Raw genomic sequence first — 20,639 nt, 5'->3', positions numbered from 1 at the left:
CCCCCCCCCCCCCCCCCCCCCCCCCCACAAAAAAACCATGATCTTTAAACGGTAGGCTACGAGAAACAGTGTAAGCTGACACCATCTCCTGAAGACAGTGGGATATTTTACTATACCGATTTAAAGCTTTAACGGCACAACCCGACCAACAGATGCAGAAGTGAAAATAACCAGTGATTGTTGTTCTATTGAACTGTGCCTATATAGATGTAACCTTGAGTAAAAACTAGTTTATGGATCTATTTATATCTTTATTCATGTTTATACTTCCTCAATATATTTATAATAAGGTAAATTATAAAGGGACTTCTTTACAGGTTCATTCGTTCGCTACATTTTTGACTGGCCAAGTTCTATCAGTTTCGGGTATATTCAATGGGTTTTTTTGATCATAAATCATGTGAGACCAAGGCTGATATGTGGAGGGAAAATAATTTCAAATAAAAAGCTTGTTTTAACACTCGATGATTGGTAAGAATTTTTGGTTTTCCTAATTAGTAGTCGTATGATAGCCTACAAATTTGTTTACACTGCATTTTAACTTGCTGTTCTCTCACCATTGAATGACTGAATCGTCTTGATTCCATTCAAGTTAAAATGAGTAAAATATCAAAATAAATCAAATACCAAATGCAAAATGCATATATTTGAATGGAATTTGTCAATAATAGTTATTATCTAATAGAATGGTTGATATTATCAGAACCAAGAATCGATGGTTAGGCTTTAGTTGGTTGTTAAAAGTCGACATCGATTCTTGGTACCAGTACTGAAAATAATAATATACTTCCTTAGCCATATTTTAGCTATATATTAATAGGCTAGTTTTATAATAAATAGACCATACACTATATGCTATGTAAAACTATGTATTGTCGAAGTGATTGTGTTCCAAAACAATTTAGAACATTATATTCAGATGTTTTGTTAGTCCCTAGATAAGCTATGCATAAAATAAGTTACACATTCTTTGTAGAAATATTTTAACCATGCATTGATAACTATTGGCAAAAACTTTTAAAATTAAAATTTCCCCTCCATTTACCTTCCTTTTGAATATCTATAAATGTGTACACACGATACACTCCGTTGAATTTGAATTGAACACAAGTGTATGATTATACATAATATAGCACTGTTACAGTGGCGGAGCCAAATAAGATCCATTGTTATATGATGTTACCTACAAACCTTTGATGTTACCGTACATACTTGTAAATGTTGCAAGTAGATACATGACGTATTTAGTCCTGACTCGTGATTTTACCTACAAACGTTATGTTACTGCACATGCATGAGAATGTTCAAAGTAGATACAATGACGTAATTGGTAGTAAAAGTCCTGTTTTTTTGGTGTCACCTACAAACCTATGATGTTACCGCACATACATGTGAATACAAGTAAATACATGACCTTATAAATCCTGACATATGATGTTACCTACAAACCTTCGACAATTATGTGACCCCCACTCGGCCCCTCCGCCAATGCTCTATAGTTGTCAGTGGCATTTTATAACGTATAGGATTTTTTAAATAAACAAATTGTTATAATATATTAATTCGCTTTTTTCAGGATCTGAATTAATAGTTATTATAAGGAAGGGATATGCAAGCTATACTATTCAATTTTTATCGTGTCTCGCTTCATTAAGCAGTGAAGTCCTTGTTTTGGAACGGTTGTTAGTAACCAAGAAACGATCTCTTTGAAATAGAGTTATTATTCAGAAAAACATAGGCCTAAATTTACAGAGCCCTAATGAGTTATCAATTGACAATAAATATATGCTGCTCTATAGTGAAGTAACATTAATCTCCGGAAATGCAGATGTCATGATATCTGTCGTGATAACGGAAGTCGATAGGAAATGTGTGAAGATTGATTAGTATATAATCCTTCCTCCTTCAACCAGGACATAAATTATTCTTAAAACAATGGCCGCAGTTGGCAACCCACAGACAATAGTTGACAGACCGACGATTACAGGAATTATGGCAACCAACGACGATAATGAAGATGAATATGTCAAACTTTGGCCAGGTAAGTTTCTGTGCTTCTTTCCCATTTAGCATCCCATTCATATTTTGGCGTATATTGTGGGAGAGCGAGGTATATTATCACTGTAAAAAAAAATTCCTTCGATTAACAGAAAAAATTCCGGCAGCTGATTTACCAGAATTTAAATTTTGCCTTCAGTTATATAACAGAATTTCTTGTAAAATATTTGCTTTAAATAACAGAAATATTTTACGACAAAATCTGTTAAATTACAGAATGACTAATAATATTTCCTGTAATTAACAGAAAATGGGAAGGATATTCTGGTAAATCTGCTGCCGGAATTTTTCTAATATTTCCTGTAATTTAACAGAAAAATAGGAAGAATATTCTGGTAAATCTGCTGCCGGAATTTTTCCTTCCAGTTCTGTAAAAAAACAGAATTTTAAAAAGGATATTCTGGTAATAAATCTGTTGCCAGAAATCGTTTTCATTTTACTGTAAAATAACAAAACATTTCAACTTTATGTGTTTATTGGTATTATTTGTGCATTTAAAATAATCAGAGAAAATGATGTTTACTACACCTTTAATTATACATACAACTGAAAATGTGGGCGTATAAAAACAATCTCTTGCATAAAAACAAATGATGAACTTGAAATACATACTCATCACTAATGACATCTTTAACACATCTTTCAATGACATTCTCATAACTAATGACATCTTCATAACGTTCTGATTTAACTAATTCGGATTTAACTAATGTCTTTTTTTATTTATGTTGACACTCTTTTCTCCACATTGCCCATATTTTATTAATATTGACAGAACCTGTGGTCCAGTAATGCTACTACTTCACTTTTTTTAGTGTTCCACATGGTTATAGGACTCCATCATCCAGCGCAATACTGTTTATGATGCAACTCTAATCATTATTATAAGGCCTAATTGTTTTTGATGTGCACAGTTAATTGTTGCTCGTTCAAAAGTCAGGTCAAGTCTCATAATGCTCCGTAACTTTTAGCTGGTAAATAATGGCAGAAACTCTAAAGAAAGGGAAAAGGTGACATACCTGAAAAGATAAATTTAAAATGAGAAAATATTTGTTGTGCTAACGTACTGTAGTAGTGTAGTAATAGTAGGGCACTGGATCTTTTAGTTCGAGAAATCCAGTGTCCAATTTGCCCTCGTTTACGAATTTTGTAATGCCTCGCCCACGTGGTGGGTCCTAACATTGAGTGTAAACGGTTAAGGTTTATTGACAAGAATATTAATGACAAAATTCTCATTCCTTTTATTCTGGTGCAATCATAACCATAAAAGGCTGAAAAAGCGAGGATGTACAAAAACAGAAAAAGAAATTATAAATTAAAAATAATAAAATAGTAAAGGCATAAGAAAGTAGATGGAACTTAAGAGCATGATGCAATGACACACTTATGTATAGCAGTCATGGGTGGCCGTACAAAATAATTTCTTAACAGCAGGTTGCACAGTTTGACATCAATAAGACATTGCAAATGTTATTAATAGTAGGTACAAACATTTTATATAGTGTCACATGTACAAAGTTGGTGGGAAAACTGACTTGAGGGATCTATGCATAATTTGGCGCCACTTTGTCGGGTTTGTTTACATTTTTTTTTTGTTTAAACAATATTTATTGATAATTTACAAAATCATACATATGCTATAGATTAATGTTGGTTTCAGAAACAAGCCGAAGCTTATATAAATCTGTTACCAATACGAATATTTACAGATGATAAAAGTATAACTTACATAATGTAGGAGTTGACAGCAGCGAAATGTACATTGGAAACAAAACAGGAAGTGACAAACATATTTACAAAAGGAAAGGGAATAGGGCCGAACAAATTCATTGGTGAATAAAATGTTATTGATAATGACAAATGAAAATAGTTGAGAGGGGATGAGGGTGTTTATCGTTAATCAAAATAAAATAATCTTCGTTTTAAAACGGAGGCCATACGTCGACAGCGTTAGCTAGGTGTCAAAACGTTTTGTAGATGATATAAAGTTATGAACAGTTTGAAAGATATACAGATTTGTTTCTAAAGATAATTTTGGATTGCCGTTAAGAAGTGTTAATATGCAACGTAAATGAATAGGGAGAAGATTAATTGTATTGTTTCGTTGTTTTGAAAAGTTGCGACAGTAGAGAAGAAAGTGTTCAGAATTTTCAAAGGTGTGGCCGCATGAACAGGATGGAATGTCGGATATGTGCATTAAGAATTTGTGAGCGTTTAGTTGACTTTTATAATGACGTAGTTTGGTATGTATTATTTGTGATGGACGGTCGCCAGAGTAGAAATATAATGGTACAGAGGATTTTGAGGTAAATTTTACAAGCAGGGATTTAAGCTGAGAGAGGGGAGAGGGAAGAAGAATTACGTAGAGTCGGGCAGATTGTTCCAGATTTGTACAGTAGATGGGAGAAAAGATGATTTGTAAGCTACAGTGTTCCATGGAATAGTGCGAAAAATTGTGCTTGCTTCTGATGGGGTAAGGGTTTACAATCGAAATATGAGGTGGTACCAGAATTCTCAGATATTGAGGTGTTAAACCATTAATCATTTTATAAAATAGAGTTACTTTGTGACAAAAGCGACGATCGGTTAAACTTGAGAAGCCGGACTCTTTGTATAAAACTGAGTGGGAAGTTCCCCGAACAAGACCTGTTATAGTGCGAATTGCGTCCAAATTGATATTTACATGTTTACATTTTGGTAAATGTTTTCAGACAGCATGAACAAATATAAAATTGCAATAGAAATTATGGATCCTGTGATATTTCATATCGTTGGAGGTTTTCTTATGTAATCGGGTATAAACTTACATTGCGGTTGGCTAAACCTGAAGAATTAGAGAAATGAATTTGAGGACTTCATTGCCATAAAAAAAATTATTAATTTTTCTACTCTCTTAGACAGAAGAGTTCTAAACAGAAAGATGACTCTTGACAAGACTGATCTAAGTTTCAGACCACAAATACCACACATCTATAAAGTGATAAAATGGTAACATTACAAATTTATTTAGGCAATAATTAAAATACACTCACCTGTGAATTTGTATTCAGTGATCATTTCCACTCTACCCAAGACCAAGTAAGCTAAGCCTAGTCTAGTTCATCATGTAGGATAAATTTAAGTCATTTTGTCGTTGTCCCCACACGCTTAAAATTCAGTAAAACATTTTGCAGTTCTTGACAAAGGGTGATAATAGTGATACACAAAGACACAAGCCATAAAGGTCATCTCCTCTAATTCATTTTTAATTTAGATATCTTGAGATTATATTATCCTCATTGTGCTTCAAATATTGAAAAGGACTTCCTCACCTTCCATGAGACCCCTTTTTACTTTTTACGTTCTGGCATGAAAATTATTCTTTTCAATCCCGGATATTACAAGCAAATGATATTTAGGTCTGGGCGCAACCAATGCTGTCATTGGGTATACAATATTATAAGAAAGTGTTTGTGCCAATATTACAGCAGGACAGCAGCAAGTGGAGCCACCACCTAGACAAGAAGTTCAGGGAAATTTCAATATTGTTACTACCCAGACGCTGCGTTCAAACAAAGGTAATGATGAGTTTTTCTTTACCTAAATTTTATCATGAAGTTGGTCTGTAAGTGAATGTCACGCTACCTATTGACAGTTATATTTTAGTCTTTTAAAGTCACTTAAGGAAAATATAAGGAAATTGTAACAGGAACCGTTTTGTAAAACTATAGAAAATATCTTTGCGTAGAGCCTGTCAGCTCCTTTTGTATTTAGTTAAATATCTTCGATTCTTGCAAACTTAAAAATTTCTTCGAATTACTTCATTTTAGAGAAAAATTGTGAATATTCTGAAATCAACAAAGGTGCACGGAAATGTAAAGGTAAATAGCCTTAAATATTTTAGAATTAAGTTTTATAATAAATTAAATAACGGTGGTAAACATGGTCCCGCCTTTTAAACTAATTGTTTACATTAGCTTTTGGAAAACTATATATCTCCTATACGTATTCCAAACGTTTCAACTGATAATATTTAGTCATTATAAAGACAAACACAAGTTCAAACTGCTTAATCAACAATTGGTACTCCCCGTTTTTTATTAAATCTTTTAAAACAAGTTCAGTTTGACCAAGCTGATGCATAGATATAAATAGCATACCATTTTGTCAAAAAAGCGGAATGCCTCTTCAAGTAGGCTAAGTAAATTGATGATTGCAAATTCTGAAAATTTACTATTGACGAGTCTTACATCAGAAACTCCTTAATTAAAAACTCAGTCAAACAACTGATATCTGCGTATCGTCGCGGTAGTTTTGATGGGTTTTCGTTCTGTTTGTAGGCAGATAGTTGTTTATGGATTTTTCTAGCAAATATTCTCTAATCCATTTAAACCTATATTTAGGGAAATGGTATAAATTCGAATCATTTCCAAATAATACCATTGCTGCTACAAATCCACGAATTCCATTTAATTTTATTGCAGAGTCTGTATCTACACAAAGTCAACAAAAATATAAGACACTGTTTGGACCACGAAAATTGATTTATGCCAACGACTCGGTTATAGACTTCAATGTTTTTTTGCTGGAAACAGAAAATAACAAGGTGATGTTTCATTTAAATAACATTGAATTACGCACATTATTATTATTTCATAACATAAAATATAACAACTATATTAAAGGAGTATCAACATTATAAATGATTAAAAATTCCCACAAACTTTAGCACACCAAGCGATAGCTTATAAACCAACACCAAATTTGGAACGTCGTATGCAAATATCCATATTTTATGTTTTTCCCACCAGGTTCGAGGTATAGTACAGTTATCAACCTTGAATAAAACTATCACATCAAAAGTTCGTACCCGCGTAGTTTGTCTGTTCGACGTCAGTGGAAGCATGCTCTTGAAATGTGGACGAAGCAGACAGGAGTCCAAGATTACGAAGTTGAAGAAAACTGCATTTGAGCTAGTAAACTCTCTGAATGAATCGGATGAAGATTATTTTGGTTTGGTGACGTTTGGTGATGAATCTAAAATCATCGTGCCGTTGACAAAAGTAGATGCAGAATCGAAGGTAATATAACTTGATAACAATAATTGGCGATCACGTCACTTTAATTGCCAAATGATTGGCTTCGGGTAAATTCATACTAATGTTTATAAGTATTTTTTTTTAATATTTTACAGATGTCAATGAATATGTTTATTGAAAAAATGGATCAGAAGTATTCGTATAAAACAGATCTGTCAGCGGGTCTGAAAACTGCCATTAATATGTTACACGAAACACATCCTGGCACAAGGTGAGTAGGTCTTCGGCCCAAAAAATTTTCTTGTGATGACTATATCAGGCGTTAAAAAAATGTCCTAAATTAGACACGTAGACCATCTTGGCATAGTTAAAGAGTGGTTTAATTCAGTGGAATTGCTTGAAAAAATACTTATATATTTCAGATCTATGTATAGAAACGTTATTATGGTGTTCTCAGATGGCGAAATCAATAAAGGCACTGTCGAACCAGACATTTTGGTGGGTGAGGTACGTGAACAAATCCGAAGTGTCAAACCGGAACTAGAAGTTCAATCCGACCAATGGGTGAATATCGCATGTATTACAACCGGGGGTAATGTGTCCGAAGCTATGTACATGTTGTCCAAATTTTGTGGCAATGACGCGTACTACTATATTGACTCAAAAGTTAAGAATCCAGAAATTAATATGATGATTCCATTCATGTTGAGAAAATACTCGGTCGCCCAGTCCGTTACTGTGAACATTGTACCAGCTGAAGGTGTCGAGATTAACAAAAGAGAGTGTAGTCAAGAACATAGTGTGCGTCGAAAAAGACAGTCGTTTGTGGATCAGACGATGTCGTATTATTTACATGATTTCCCTTCTGAGATCCAAAAACATTTTTCAGTCACATTTGACGTGGATTCTAACGACATTGGAAATTCTGATCATTTTCTGAAGATTGAATTGGAATACATTGATAATGATGGTAATATTCGATCCGTTGAAAAAGTGATTACATTTAAAGACGTCAAGACAGAATACGACGATGCACTGACATTAAGAGAAGGGGTTTTACATCTGGCAAAGACTGATATGAGGACGTCCATGCAGATAGCTTGCAGAAAAACGGCAGACATATTTAAGTATTCTCAAAATAGTTCGAAATTATCTGGACAACCAGTCTGTACTTTAGAAGAAGGAAAAACAGAAGTAGGCAAAGTGAAAGACAAATATCTCAAAAAAACTAACGATCTCGAAACAAGGGAGGCAATAACGAATTTTGAGGCGGCTGTGCAAGCAAATCTTGATGCTCTCTTAGATACTATCAACAAGTCAAATCAGGGTGATGGGCATAAGTGGACTAAATTAAAAGCTGTGTCATCTTCAATCGTTCGAGAAACTCCAAATGTTTCACAACTCGTGGTCCATAGTCAAACAGTTTGTCCATTGCCAAAACTGTCTTCAACTCATAGTGCATCCGACAAGTTGGCTGCTTTAGCTCAGAAGATCTCAGCCGAGCAGCACACGTCAAATTCCGAATCCATTAGCGGTAAAAATTTGATCGGAGCAGCGTCATCCTTGAGTAGCAGCTTGACTAGGATGATACAAAGTACATTAGATAGATCAACATCTAGCAGTGTTTTAGCAGACTTTGCTGATGGTAAAGACGGTAATGCTGGTGTTGAATGAAGTGCGTCAAGTTCTGACGCCGAATTTACCCGTTGATACCTATTTCGAACTAAATTTGTATATATATATATATTTATTATAGCAAACTGCATGACACAGCTTCCAGGGCAGATATATGCTTATATGATTGTGTGTATGTTTCACCATTAAATAGGTATCTGAACAAGCAACTATATCTATCTAGTAATTCGAGTACAGTATAGTATTCTATTTATTAGAAACACGCTCTGAGAGATATGTCATCTTATAACAGAAATTTCAATAGTTGATAGGTATTATTGAAGCATTACGGAGCCCCTAAGGCGCAATTGTAAACATATTTATTTATTATTTCGTTTAAACGAAATAATTAATTCGTTTAAACGAAATAACATTTATTTCATTTATTACGTTTAAACGAAATAATTATTTCGATTAAACGAAATAATAAATAAATATGTTTACAATTGCGCCTTAGGGGCTCCGTAAAGCATAATATTAACTTGACATTAAAGTTTACATATTTTCTGCTTTACTTTTGTGGATATTCGCTTATATAATTGTTGACTTGATGTTTTCCATTTTTAATTTTTGTTATAAATGTTCCGTACTTCCTGATTTCGTCATTTCCGTGGCAATTATTTATTTTAAGATCCATTGCAATCAATACCCTGAAGATTTTTAATTAAGTTACTCTACAACAAGAACACACCATGCACTATTTATCAACTATTTATTCGTGCTTTATCATATATTTATTATTTCCCTTGAATTGCAATGATATTAAATTTTGTTGAATATTATTATTTTGTTTTTGGGATTCTCAATAAGAATGAATAGACATGCCGTTAAAACTCAAAAGTGGTACAACTGGCATTGAGTTATACCAATTTGTAAATGAAATATTAGGCAACGTATTTATTAAGGCACTACAGAATTTTACTGATATTAAGTTATGAGAAAACGATCATTGACTAGTGCTCTCTGTTCCTTTGTCAGTTTTTCCAGTGTTGATCTCCACAAGTTCTCAACTGCTGTTGTCTGCCAGGCGTTCACAGCAATATATGGACACGGTGTTTTAGCCGCATAACACTTTATTCCGTGATTCATGTTTAACGTCAAAAAGCCACGTATGTTCTCATGGACTACATGACCTATTTTTGACGGCAAGAGTCCATACAGGTACACGTCATCCACCCAAAAGAATGGCGTAAATGATGATGCTCGGTACATTGGTGAAATTATCTCAGGGGAAATAATAACGAAGTATCCATTACAATAAGACACAGGGTAGCTTTTATACCCTTTGAATTGATCGTTCTCCACATGCCATTTGTACTTTTTTCCGCGCATGATGCCACTAGTTCCCTTAGATCGCAGATGACACAACATAAACCGCTTTTTATTCGCGTATTTTGGAATGATATCTTGTACTATCGAAAATGGATTTAAAAACATATCATCGTCTATTTTTACAACAAGTTTGGAATGATTACAATATTCAGACACCCAACGGAATGCCAGGACACCTTTATGAGTAAGATTGTGATAGGTGTCTAGAAAATCACCTTGAACGATGTCTCCGTGAATTGTTTGTTCGTTTTCCAGCAAGGTTTGTACCGTTATATCCGGCGATAATCCAAATACGAACACAATCCGACTAGTTACATTTTTAAACAAATCCTTGTTGGCGAATGTTTCGCGGATGAGCCTTCTACGATCAAAATGGTCCGTCGCTGTATGAACGATAGTAATAAATGCAAGATTTTTAACGTTTTTGCAAACATCCGGACTATTGATGACGTAAGGACTATTTATAGTTAACGGATATGACGTTTTCCTATCTTTTGGCAATGTCTTCTTCTCAGCATCTGCTTTAGCATCTTTGACGCTTAAAGCTAATATGTGGGATTTGGATAATGGGACAGATCCACTTGGAATATTTAAAGTTAGTTCCACGCTTCCATCTGCAAGTTGTCGAGCATGTTTATAAATGGCATCAACTCTGAGATTCCCAAAACTGATATCCACGTGGCTCTGGACATTCAATGTGAAGATGGAGTACGCGAGTAAAAATATGGCTGCTAACAGACTACCGATAATCACTTGCTGTGGCCTAGTGAATGCTGTTGTTATGGTAACCATGATGTTCGCCCTGTGACTTTATCTGAAAAAAGCAAAGACCTGTTTACATACATTTCCACATAGGTTACATGTATATTCTAAATGGAATTCGCCATTTTGAAATGGTTTAAGGTGGATTTAATTCCACTGCTGTACAGCTCATGCAGATCCATAGTTTTTCATTTTTAGGGTTTGCATTTAGCTAAAGATACAATTTGCAAGCTGAAAGTGATTTAAGTCATTGGCGGAATTAAGCTTACCTTGGAATTTTAATATTTTAAACCATTTTTATTCTGAAATAACAAATATACAACTATTATGTCATATAACACATTTTTATCGAAGTGAAACATCTTTATATCCAAAACGAAGTTTCAAAAATTCCTTTAGTTACTCCCTTATCCAATTCCAGTCTTGAACTTGGATTGTAATTTGTGTCACTTTTAAAATTGTGTGGATTTCTAATTCTATATACGTGTATAAGTAAGATCGTCGACAATCGCACATGGTACAATAATTGGTCTGACATAGTGTATTTTGATCATGGATTTCGAGTGATGTAACTCACTAAAAAGACATGAAATAAAACCATTTTGCACCATTATAATGACATGTAATATATGATTAATTAATGTGATAAAACTAACTCTTGATGTTTTATATAGAAATATGACATCTATCCAATATATTCAATATGCATCATGAATAATATAATACCTTATACATAAATACAGGAGAAGTATAACATTACTAGTGTCATAAATCTCATAAAAATAGAGAACAATATGTTTGAAATTGTAATACAAAATATCTAAGAACAGTTGTACAAAATTCCAGAAAGTTTTAAGTCACGTTACCTCTTGCGCTACACGAAAGATTCCACATTAGCACTTAAAAACGAATTTTGAACCATTTTGCAAAGGGACATAACATTAAAATATTCCTAACACAATCTAAGAAGATTTTGCAACAAAATGACAGCATTGTTAACACAAAAATATTAAAAATATATGAATAAGCCAGAAAACAAACCGAAGAAATGATGACAGCACATTTTTCTCAAGTCGACATGAAAACGTGCACTAGGAAAAGCAAATTCATTTTGGCACTGTCTGGACAACAAAGTCTAATACAAAAGGGATTAAAAGTACTGGTAAACTTGACTACTTGGAAAATTCTTTGCTGGACTCAGAGGGTACAATGTTGTCTGACTACCGACCTTAAGGTGTAGGACACAGAGGTTGTGAAATGCTCACATTTAAGGGCAATAACTGCTCATATACCTGTATATTCAAGTGATTATTGTAAACGGTGATTTTTATATTCGTTAGGATTTTATACATTGTTAATTATTCCTTGGTACTTACAATCGTTTTTTATTTTACTAAATTTAAAATATTATTCAGCTGAACATAGCTCAAGTTTATGGAAAATACTTTTCAGATATGCTTATTCTCAAAATAGCAGACAAAAATTCATTTATGGACTGCTTATTATTGTTTTGCAAATGACTATTTCTTTTCCGATTCTGGTCAGAGCGCCCAGCCAAAACTGCATATGTCACACATTAACTGACATCATTATCTGTCATAAAGAGCGTGTCGTTGTTGTTTAAATGTAAAATGACGCATTTTTGCCCAACCGGAAATGACGTAGGACGTAGCCACTCATATAACGTCCTTGTATTACTGCTCCAATTCTGAATCCATTTTTGTCCGTGGCACGGCTCTAGTTTATATTGAAATGGAACGGAGTTTTACATTCTACTTTTCTAGACTTTGTCTGGTAAATGAACACCAGCTACATCATGTTGTGTGCATTGAGAAAAATATGAAAATTTCAATGTTAATTTGCAGACATATATTGCGTATTAATGTAGGACACGAACATGGACGTGCGATTCCAAGAATTCAAACTTAATAAGCTTAATAAGAAATAAGTCTTAAAAGTACAGGAACTTTTTAAATGATTTAACCTCTTTGGTTAGATGAAATGATTTTAATCGTAAGCCCACTACCACAAACCCCATGTAAATCATTTGATATTATCTATTATTGTGTAAATGAAAAGGGACGTAGAAATTAAAAGATAGCTTGCTAGGAAAGATAACATACACCCACTGGCAGCTACCAGAAATGATATCACAGTCGCTAATTACTTGACCAAGATCTAACACGGACACTAAGTTTCATCAAGATCAGATAAAAACTTTAGCCACTATTGTGTGTACAAGTAAAATTTGGCGTATTTTACTAAATCAAGGACAATAACACATAAACTGTTCATCCAAAATGAGCCAAACGAAGATCAAAAAAAATGTGAACGGACGGACATGAGAGACGCCAACATCGATCCACACTTCATGTGATCGTATAAAAATCACAAAGACACTTGGATACTGGACGACTTTGCTAAATATAATCGGTATGCTGATGAGTTAAATTTATTGGTGATGGTGGTTCTCGACTTGTCCTATTGTAATCTGCTCTGATCGCAGTTGTTGGTAGTCCGTTTATTCCGGTTATATGTGTTAGAATCACCAATTTACAATGAAATGACATCACAGTGACTATAGTTTACTTTAAAATTGTTTTGAAAGTAAATAATCATCATTGACATTGGTACTTTGAATATAGTTTTCAAGACATTTACCTCATAAGTTGGTGGCTTGTAAGTATTGGAATGAAATCCAAGATATGTTTCATAAAGTCTCATCTGATTGTAAATGGTAAAGAAAGTTACATAAGCAATATTAATTCCAGTTCATGTCATTGTATTATCTATCCAGAGATCGGATTTTTCTATTTCAAAAGTGATACGGATAGTGAATCTTTACTATGTTAATGGAGGCGTTCGGCTGTACAGATATTTTACAACAAATACATGTTAAGCTTATAATGACGTCGTCCTATGGTAACGCCATGAACATATTTATCAAATTAATGCCAATGATCATGTACATTATTTTTTGTGTGACCAGTTAGTGTGCATTAAAGGGACATACTCCTTTAAATTATATGCAATACCTATGCATAAGACACGTGACTTGTTATAGAAGACAACCAGATTTCAAACGCCAGAGAATGAAGTGAAACAAAAACTCATAACAAAACAAAAGCTTTTAATTGGAAACATCAGCTTAAACTTTTAGGTCCCATTTTAGCACGTATTGATGTAATTCTAGCCTGTCTTTTCCCCCAGGGAGTAAGTCTATTTAAGGTAAGAGCCCAATATTTTTCCATAGTTTCCAACTGCCAGGCAATGGCACCAATATAAGTTAACGGCTCACTTCCGGCATATTGTTTTAAAGCCAGGTTCTTATTCAATGTTAGATTCTGACGAATGTCTATGTAATTCATAAATTGATCCTTGTTTGGCAGGAGTCCAAACATGTACACGTCATCAACTGGAATTATAGGAGATTGAAAAGAAGATCTATATAATAATGGAATAAGGTCACTTGTAAATATGGCGACATATCCGGAACAAAAGCGCGGGAAGTGTTTTACCCCTTTAAAAACGCCATTTGGAATGTACCATTGACTTTTAGGATTTCTTACTATGACACTCTGACCAGCCTTGTGAAAATGACACATTACAGTTTGCTTTCGTTGTGACAAAACCGGAAAGAGATCTTCAATAATTTTGAATACATTGATGAAAATATCATCATCAGCTTTGATGACGTAGCGAGTCTGCATACAATGTGTATTAATCCACTGAATGGCAAGAGCTGATTTTAAAGTTAAATTTTTAAAAGTATCATTAAAATCTCCTTGAACAATATCACGATAAACAACATTTTCAAAATCAATCGTCAACTGATGTTTGGCATCTTTTGGACTGCCAAGAATAAATATGGTTTTAATAGATATGTTGTGAAATGTTTTTACACTGGCCCACGTTTCACGAAGGAATCTTCGCTTACCCCTATTATTCCAGGCACTATGGAAATATATTAATATATCGACCGGTTCGTTACCACAAAGCCCAGAGTTCGTTATAACGTAATCAAACACAGCTGGGTGATCTTTATTTTCCGATCTATAAGGTTCCACGAAAGATCGGTTATCAAACCATTCTCGAAAATGTTCCTTTAATTCCACAACGGGGGATTTCGTGGTTGTTGCAAAGAGTCGCGACGCAGATGCGTTTCCATACCGACTGATATTAGCAAAACTTCCCCGGATGGAATCAGGTAAGTAATCTGGTAATTTAGCCAACATATTTTGGTGAATTTTGTTCCAATGATGTGTTGTCCCTTCATTTAATGAAAGAATTGAGAGCAAGCTAAATATCAATATCATTAAAAGAATAATTCTTTCCATTTTTTTCAAACATGTCCAAAATCTCCAATGCATTTCGGAAGAAGGGATTTATATATTGCACTTAGAACTTGTAAACTATTACATAATCATATCACAGTTTTTTTTATCCAATCAAATTATTTTCTGTGTATTTTCTTCCGTAACATTTTTTTAAATCTACTATCGGAAACATTGATTCTTAAAGGTATCGGATAATTCGCAATCGAGGCGAATTTCACAACACTAACACAACACAGACTTTACACCGTACTTTGATAATAAACCATTGCTTTTTCACCAATCAGCTTGCTTTCTCCTGGAATTACAAAACACAAATAAGATTTCAATAAGAGGGTTTAATTCCAGAAGAAAACAGCCTGAATGGAAACAAATTTCACGCATTGCTTGGGTTGAGTAAGTAGAAATGATCGAAATTACAGAAAATTTTCAGATGAAAATTAATGATCAAAATGAAAGGACGCAAATGAAAACATTTCGACATCAACTTTTATCAATATGACCTTAAAATGTTTTATCTAAAGTACCAATCAATTTAAATAGGTCAAATAATCAGGTTGCTTATTTTAAAGTGGACCGGAACAAGGTGGGTTTGTATAACAAACCACCAAACTTGATGAGAATTTAAATTAGATTTGTAAGTTGGAGTTCGAAATATTCTTACTCATATAATTGCTAGCCTACCAACCTGCGAGATGCGAAGGAACTTTAGTGATTTGATTCCCTATTTTCTGGAACTGCGGCGTTTATATAAATTTTTTTTTTAAATTTCTAACATTACGAAAATCAGAGGAAAGTGTACCGAACTCAAGGCTTCATATTTTGGGAAATACGGCTCATATTGCGATAAATTCCAAAGAGTGGATGCAATTGTTGTCTTTGATGGTCGGTCAGGCGACCCCGTGACAATAAGGACGGAGATAAGAATAAACGGCACCCAATCTTCATTCAGACAACAATTCAACTGCCATATACCCCTCCTTGTTGTTTGAACTGTCCCTCGATAAGTAGGTAGAGTAATTGATTCTGTGTTTTCGATTTTAACGATTTTCAAAGTAGATATATAACAAAATGGAATATTCATTTTCAAAATTATAAATAAGTAAATAAAGTACATTGTATTTTGAATAGGTCAATTGCATCTGAATAATGAATACTGAACTCTCTTAAGATCTATATATTTAGAATCATTGGAGTTTTTAAACATTTATTTTATTTAATCGGTAAATCGAATTTCATCTTGAAATAATGAAAAACGGTATAATGTGGTGTCTAATATTATGTTTCTGTATATTCATAGACAACTCTTCAAAGTAACAAAGGGCCTACTAGGCAGTTTTAGTGCAAAATATGTACATGTATTTCATAATTGATACCAGTAGTGATTAGATACGAAATTAATCGCTTGCACTTCACATAAACATATCATATATTTAAAGATCCTATCCGATTCTCTGATCCGTGTACTTTGCAGAACGTCTACCACTCATTACCAAAATATGTGAAATTTACATTGTTAACTACTGAAGCAGTGAAAATTCCTTCTCGAATAAGCTATCACATGTCTGATATATGATACATATCTGATATATGATGCATAGCTGCTTTATGATACATATAATCTGATATATGATACATGACAAGAAAGTTAATTCTGTTAATCAAAATCTTGTACATAGAATCGAGTAAAAGTATAGTAGTGGTCTCCTGCGAAGAGAAGTACCAACAGGTGTTTCGAAAAGAGTAAGCATAGTCTATTGTGAAAAATTTTATTGAGTCATTTTGTCCACGCGAAATTCGAACATTTTTTTTAAAAAATGCACACATCACGCAATCCTTGAATATGATACGATAAAAACATAACTGATATTATTCCTACTCTTTGTTATAAAAGCAGTAATAATATCAAATATAATGAAATAGCATTATCTTGATACATTTGTTCATGCAAACAAATCAAGACCTGCAGTTATCTGAAAGACGCATTGAACTCATCGCTCAAGTTTGATTCACTAAAAGAGTAAAAGAGATTACTCTTAGTCGACATTTCATTGTTATGACCATAAGGTGAGAATTATTGTAAGAAGGTCTTTTATATACAAACTATGTCTGACCCATATACAATGGATAACTGAATCTTTATCAACTAATATATTGATAGAGTACAGGTGAAGCGATGTGTAAACATAGGGCTGAATTTGATTATTTGATTTCTATGGTCAAATAAAAAGGCGTCATTATCAAATTTCAGAGAAATTACATCGAAACGCGGACCTATGAGAGAGCCCAAAATCAGATAGAATAATATGTATGTAATCATGTTTTCTTTTTATCTTTTACTTGAATATTTTCAGAATATTCAATTATACAGTTTTTAAGGGACATTCCGCTTTTCTTAAAAGCCAAAATTATTTAAAAGCATTACGTAAGGTATTTAAGTTCGTTATGCTTTTGGAATCCTGTACGATTTTAAAAGTAAATTCCACCAGAGTAGTGCTATCTTCACAATATCAAGCTATTACGAACTATCCTATACCTTGACTGCGTTAGCCATTATTCTTGTAAATGAAGCGATTTTGTTTTATTGAACGCTAGTAATTACGGTCAATGAGAGCTTTCGACAGAAAATAGCAGTCGAGGTATAAAATGAAGTTTTTGATGGCTTAAAGGGACAGTTGCGCCATTTTTTTTGACCAATCGAACCTTAAGTTTAAAAAAAACGGGATTTTTTAGCTAAGGCAATCAATGATAACGTTCATAGCTCTCCGTCGAAATTTGAGCCTTCAAATCCATGTTTGTCCAGAATTATTCGCGTATGAATGTTAAAATGACGACTCGTCATATGTAGAAAAGACATGTATCGAAATAGTGAGTAAAATTCCTAGTTTTAGGTATTTTTTAAGGGATTATTCGATATTCTAACATTTCTGGTACTTCTGAAGACTATTTACATATATTCAAACTAAAAAAAACTACCAATATGGCTCACCTGTTCCTTTAACATCGTGAAGATGTAGGCCTACTATCGTATGAAATCAGAATAAGAAGAGGTGTGAAGGTGAGAAAAAACAACATATTGCAAATGATTGAAAAAATCGATCTTATAGTTGAACTTTAAAACTGCATTGGAGAGAAAATATTAATCATACAATGGTTATATAGGAATTTTCCAATAGTTTACATAAATCATTATCTTAACTAAATGATTTATAGCAAAGTTCGCAAGTTAACTTAATGATAACGGGAATCCGTTTTCTATTACAACTAAGTTCCTTGATTACAACACATCGTTTTCATAAAATCTGTTCAATTTGCTCGCTTTCATTGTTCAGATTCCAATTTCAAACCATATGTTCAGATAATGACTTTTATATAGGAAACTTAGTTACAGATTCCATTCTACTTGATCACTTATTAGAATGAAATTCGGCTTTGAGTTTCTTATCAATATAAAACGATTTGGTATAAACTACTGAAGTAAAATTAAAGTTAAATGACGTCATACGAATTTTATCACGAATCTGTTCTTATCCGTCAGTTGATGGATGGAAATAGTGTGAAACTGTCATCAACTGTTAATTTCAAATCTAAAATTAATTGTAGACAAACTAGACGTAGACTTTTCATTCCAAATGGTGGTACGAGAAAATAAACCAAATTTTAAATTGGACATTGAGTAAATTACAAATTATCGATAATTATCGTACATTTATACACGTAGAATTTCAAAAAGTAAAAAGTTACCGAACTACTATTAAAATTATTATTTTTGAATAGGAATACGAACCAAAATAATATTCTTACCTTAAAGTTATAAAGAAAGCTAAAAAAAAAGTCCACAGTAGAAGGGGAAGTCTACAAGAAATCAAAATATCAGTAACCGCTACTATAATGGACGGCACATGGTTTATCACATGACATATACTTTGATCTATATTATCATATACTCAAATCACTTACTATTACAGATCTAGCTAGATCTCAACTGCCGTCAATCATCGTGACCTCATATAATGATAAGATACCTGAATTGTCCGAGTAAACGTTGCGAATTGGAACACGCCCATAAACAAATACATGTTAACAATAACTATGGACTGTTGTATAGGAAGTATTTTGAGGGATATATGTGGAGCTTAATCACAAATCCTACTCTTTTGGATTGCTCAGAAGGTGCAAGTAACCAGTGAAGTGCAATTAACAGTATATCTGGGAATAATCCACCTCATTACACAAAGTGTCTGTCCTAATGAGACTACGATTTGAACATACAATGGAAATCGCTTAAATGTTAATTCGATTCCATTCAACCAAAGATCAATGAAATTTTAACGAATGTTATGCTGCATAGAATCTTATAATACGATTAGTTTATACAAAAGTCTTTTAAATAGAATTTTATTGTTAGCATTTCTTGTCTTTACATGTATTAATATGTTTGGCATACTAATATATAGGAAAATTACCAGTGAATTGCGATTAAAAATAGTAATATGAGTAGTATCTGGTAGTATTAGCCAGTAGTGACAGTAGTGAATGATTTAGTTGATATATAAAGTCATAAAGTATATAAAGTCCACAACACCCAACCCCATTTTGTCTGATAAGATAAAGCGGACACTCCTACTATACTTGACTGTGGAATTTCTTTACTACACGTCTCATACGAATAAAAGATTAGCTGAACTAGTAGTAGGACGTTCAGTCAGGTGTGGTGGATGCCGATAGGGTGTACATGACCATCTGAACGAGAGAAAAAGATGGGGACATCTTGCCAAGTATCTTCAGTATTTCAACTACTATCAATATATTATGCCCCCCCTCCCTCCCCCCTCCTTGACTTTGGCCCACTGACTTTCAAATTTCGTATCCTTTTGAATATGGAAAGAATTCTATTCCATCAGGGTACGGAAATTTTCTGGCAGAGTGACATGACACGTTCCATATCATATACGGTCATGTTATTGCGTTTTATTAGAGAACCTGCACTTTGGGTGAAAAGCATCACCCACATATTTCTATTCCACACTGCACTTTTATCAAATCATGGCCTTCCAGAATGTAATCAAAGTCATACTCTTGAATAAGCCGACCCTTCCTTACGTAATGTATAAACTAATAAATTAAATATCAGTATTATTCAATCGATTTGATTGGTCTTGATTGATGGACAATTATAGACTAAATATATTAATCTGTCAAACCATAAAGTCGTTTGGTTATGATGTGTTGGGTGCATTTGAGGTTAAAGTCGAAATCATGATATTTCTGTCTGAGAAAGTACTCGTGGGAATTTAATCTTATCGGTGTAAGATTGAAGAATGCAAAATTGGTCATGGATAGAGGTGTGTTTTTAGTTGTCTTTGGTGAATGAGGTTGTTTCCTTGTACTTTATACTTTTACGGATCATATTGTAGAAACATATATGTTGTTAAAGGACGCAAGCACATCTGAGCATTTT

The 20,639-nt window shown here is 33.5% G+C and overlaps 3 protein-coding genes across 3 annotated transcripts in view; all 3 read right to left on the bottom strand.

Annotated features, from left to right (window-relative positions):
• LOTGIDRAFT_153411 (hypothetical protein) overlaps positions 1 to 1,237 on the bottom strand; it is a gene marked incomplete at both ends in the record, with an annotated part of 3,007 nt that extends 1,770 nt beyond the window's left edge. The window contains 2 exons of the mRNA XM_009057306.1: positions 765 to 769; positions 1,192 to 1,237. Coding sequence (XP_009055554.1) covers positions 765 to 769; positions 1,192 to 1,237 — 51 coding nt within the window. The remainder of the gene's footprint in view (positions 1 to 764; positions 770 to 1,191) is intronic.
• Positions 1,238 to 8,429: 7,192 nt separating this feature from the next.
• Positions 8,430 to 10,874, bottom strand: LOTGIDRAFT_228644 (hypothetical protein; the record flags this gene model as incomplete). Its single annotated transcript, XM_009057305.1, has 1 exon — positions 8,430 to 10,874. The coding sequence occupies one exon, from the start codon at positions 10,872 to 10,874 to the stop codon at positions 9,678 to 9,680; it is 1,197 nt and encodes a 398-aa protein (XP_009055553.1). The 3' UTR covers positions 8,430 to 9,677.
• Positions 10,875 to 14,242: 3,368 nt separating this feature from the next.
• LOTGIDRAFT_74929 (hypothetical protein) lies at positions 14,243 to 14,881 on the bottom strand (the record flags this gene model as incomplete). The annotated part of the gene is made up of 1 exon (XM_009057026.1): positions 14,243 to 14,881. A coding segment is annotated over one exon (639 nt), but the record flags the coding sequence as incomplete, so codon positions are not given.
• Between the last annotated feature and the right edge of the window lie 5,758 nt (positions 14,882 to 20,639).

The sequence above is a fragment of the Lottia gigantea genome (genome assembly GCF_000327385.1).
Source record: "Lottia gigantea unplaced genomic scaffold LOTGIsca_3, whole genome shotgun sequence".
Taxonomy (NCBI): Eukaryota; Metazoa; Mollusca; class Gastropoda; family Lottiidae; genus Lottia; species Lottia gigantea.
Note: the sequence above shows the minus strand (reverse complement) of the source record. Positions and strands in the feature narration are given on the sequence as shown.